This window comes from Nicotiana tabacum, chromosome 5 (genome assembly GCF_000715075.1).
Source record: "Nicotiana tabacum cultivar K326 chromosome 5, ASM71507v2, whole genome shotgun sequence".
In the NCBI taxonomy this organism is placed as follows: Eukaryota; Viridiplantae; Streptophyta; class Magnoliopsida; order Solanales; family Solanaceae; genus Nicotiana; species Nicotiana tabacum.
The window spans coordinates 86205708-86208166 of record NC_134084.1 but is presented as its reverse complement, the minus strand read 5'-3'; the positions used below and the strand labels follow the sequence as shown (position 1 = coordinate 86208166).

General features: G+C 39.0%; 1 protein-coding gene across 1 annotated transcript; it reads left to right on the top strand.

The window, feature by feature from the left end:
- The first annotated feature begins 207 nt into the window (after positions 1 to 207).
- On the top strand, positions 208 to 1791 carry LOC142180845 (uncharacterized). The gene is made up of 3 exons (XM_075252941.1): positions 208 to 598; positions 794 to 851; positions 1278 to 1791. The coding sequence occupies exons 1-3, from the start codon at positions 208 to 210 to the stop codon at positions 1789 to 1791; spliced, it is 963 nt and encodes a 320-aa protein (XP_075109042.1).
- The last annotated feature ends 668 nt before the right edge of the window (positions 1792 to 2459 follow it).

The following is a 2459-nucleotide window of genomic DNA, read 5'->3' as shown; positions in this document are numbered from 1 at the left end:
TTTGCTCTAAAACTTTGGAGACATTATCTATACAGCGAAACTTGTGAGATTTATACTGACCATAAAAGTCTGAAGTATATCTTTCAGCAGAGAGATCTAAATCTTCGGCTACGTCGTTGGATGGAACTACTCAAAGACTATGATTGTTCTATTTTGTATCATCCTGGAAAAGCCAATGTGGTGGCTGATGCATTGAGTAGAAAATCTATGGGGAGTTTGGCACATATAGCCCCTGCAAGGAGACTTTTAGCTAAAGATATTCAGAGACTAGAAGATACAGGTATCAGATTTAGTGTCGAAAATTCAGAGGCATTGTTGGCTTGTGCTCAGGCTAAGTCTTCATTGGTTGAGCGCATTAAGGCCACCCAATATGAGGATGAACGATTATGTAAATACAGAGATGAGGTCTTAGCTGGTAAAAGCAAGGATATGATTGTTGAAAGTGATGGTGTTCTTCGAATGGGTGACAGGCTATGTGTAGCAGATGTAGATGGATTGAGACATGCTATTCTTGAAGAAGCCCACAACTCTAAATACACTATACATCCTGGATCCACAAAAATGTACCATGACCTGAAACAATTTTATTGGTGGGAAGGTATGAAGAAAGATGTTGCTAACTTTGTTTCTAGTTGTTTGACTTGTCAGCAGGTCAAGGCTGAGCATCAGCGACCCGCAGGACTACTACAACAAATTGAGATTCCAGAATGGAAATGGGAAAGAATTACAATAGATTTTGTCACCGGGCTACCACGAACCCTTAGAGGTTATGACTCGGTATGGGTGATTGTAGATCGACTGACGAAATCAGCACACTTTTTACCCGTGAAGACTACATATGGTGGAGTCAGGTATGCACAGATATTTATGAACGAAATTGTCCGACTTCATGGAGTTCCAGTATCCATCATCTCTGATAGAGGATCACAGTTCACTTCACACTTTTGGAAATCTTTTCAAGAAGCATTAGGTACACGAGTAGATCTTAGTACTTCATTTCATCCACAGACAGACGGGCAGTCTGAACGTACTATTCAGATCTTGGAGGATATGTTGAGAGCTTGCATTCTTGAGTTTGGAGGTAGTTGGGACACTTATCTACCATTAGCTGAATTTGCTTACAACAATAGCTTCCAATCCAGTATTCAAATGGCACCGTATGAAGCATTGTATGGCAGAAGATGTCGTTCTCCTATCGGATGGTTTGAAGCTGGTGAGACTAACTTATTGGGACCCGACCTAGTACAAGAAGCTATGGAAAAGGTCTAGTTAATCAGACAAAGATTGCTTGCAGCTCAAAGTAGACAAAAGTCTTATGCTGATAAGAGAAGAAGAGATTTAGTGTTCACAATTGGGGACAAAGTGTTCCTACGAGTCTCTCCTATGAAAGGTGTGATGCGGTTTGGGAAAAGAGGCAAGCTGAGCCCCAGGTTTATAGGACCGTATGAGATACTAGACCGAGTGGGAGTTGTGGCTTATCGTTTGGCACTTCCTCCTGAGTTGTCCTTTATTCATCCAGTGTTTCACGTCTCTATGCTAAGAAAATGTATATCAGACTCATCTCAAGTGATTGAAGCACCTGCTATACCGCTTGATGAGAATTTGTCTTACGAGGTGGAACCGATGGCTATTGTTGATAGGCAAGTAAGAAAGCTACGATCAAGGAAAGTTGTATTCGTTAAAGTTTTATGGAGAAATCATACAGTTGAAGAAGCTACTTGGGAAATAGAAGATACTATGCGAATCAAGTGCCCCCATTTGTTTGAGTCCAAAGATACGTACTTGAGTTAAAATTCGGGGACCGAATTTCATAAGGTGTGGAGAATGTAATACTTCATATTCAAGTTGGGGTATTTTTGTCATTTACTGTTACTTAAACTAAAAAAAAAACCTAGCTAATTAAATGGGCAAAAGCCCATTGTACACTGAGGGAAAACAAAGAAAGAAAATATAAAGAAAGGCAAATACATCATACGCTTAAAAACGAAAGAAATAAAGAAAGAAAGGAAAACGGAAAAAGGGTTCTGCTTTAGAACGCAGAAAACGAATTTCAAAAAGGAGGAGAAGAAGAAGAGGAAAAAAGGGCTGGAACCAAGCCTTGAGAAAACTTAAATACGCACTGGTATTTACGGGTAATACTCAAATTTCTCATCTGGGTTCTTTTCTTCTGGTAATTCTTTTTATCTCGGTTCATGTATCTGAAGGGTTTCACAAGGTATAAGAAATTAAATACCAATAAGAATTATTCTAGGCAAATTAAGAGTCAAACATGAAACCTCGAGGGTTGGGTATTCTAAAATAACTATGAATTAGCCTAAATAAGAAAATAACATGAGATCGATATTATGTAATTATAGATTGATTGGAGGAATCTGTACGAGTTGCTTGAGGTGAAGCAATTGGTATTTCGGCACGAGTACTGTGAGTAGTAACCTTACCTCAATTTGTATTTCTACAAC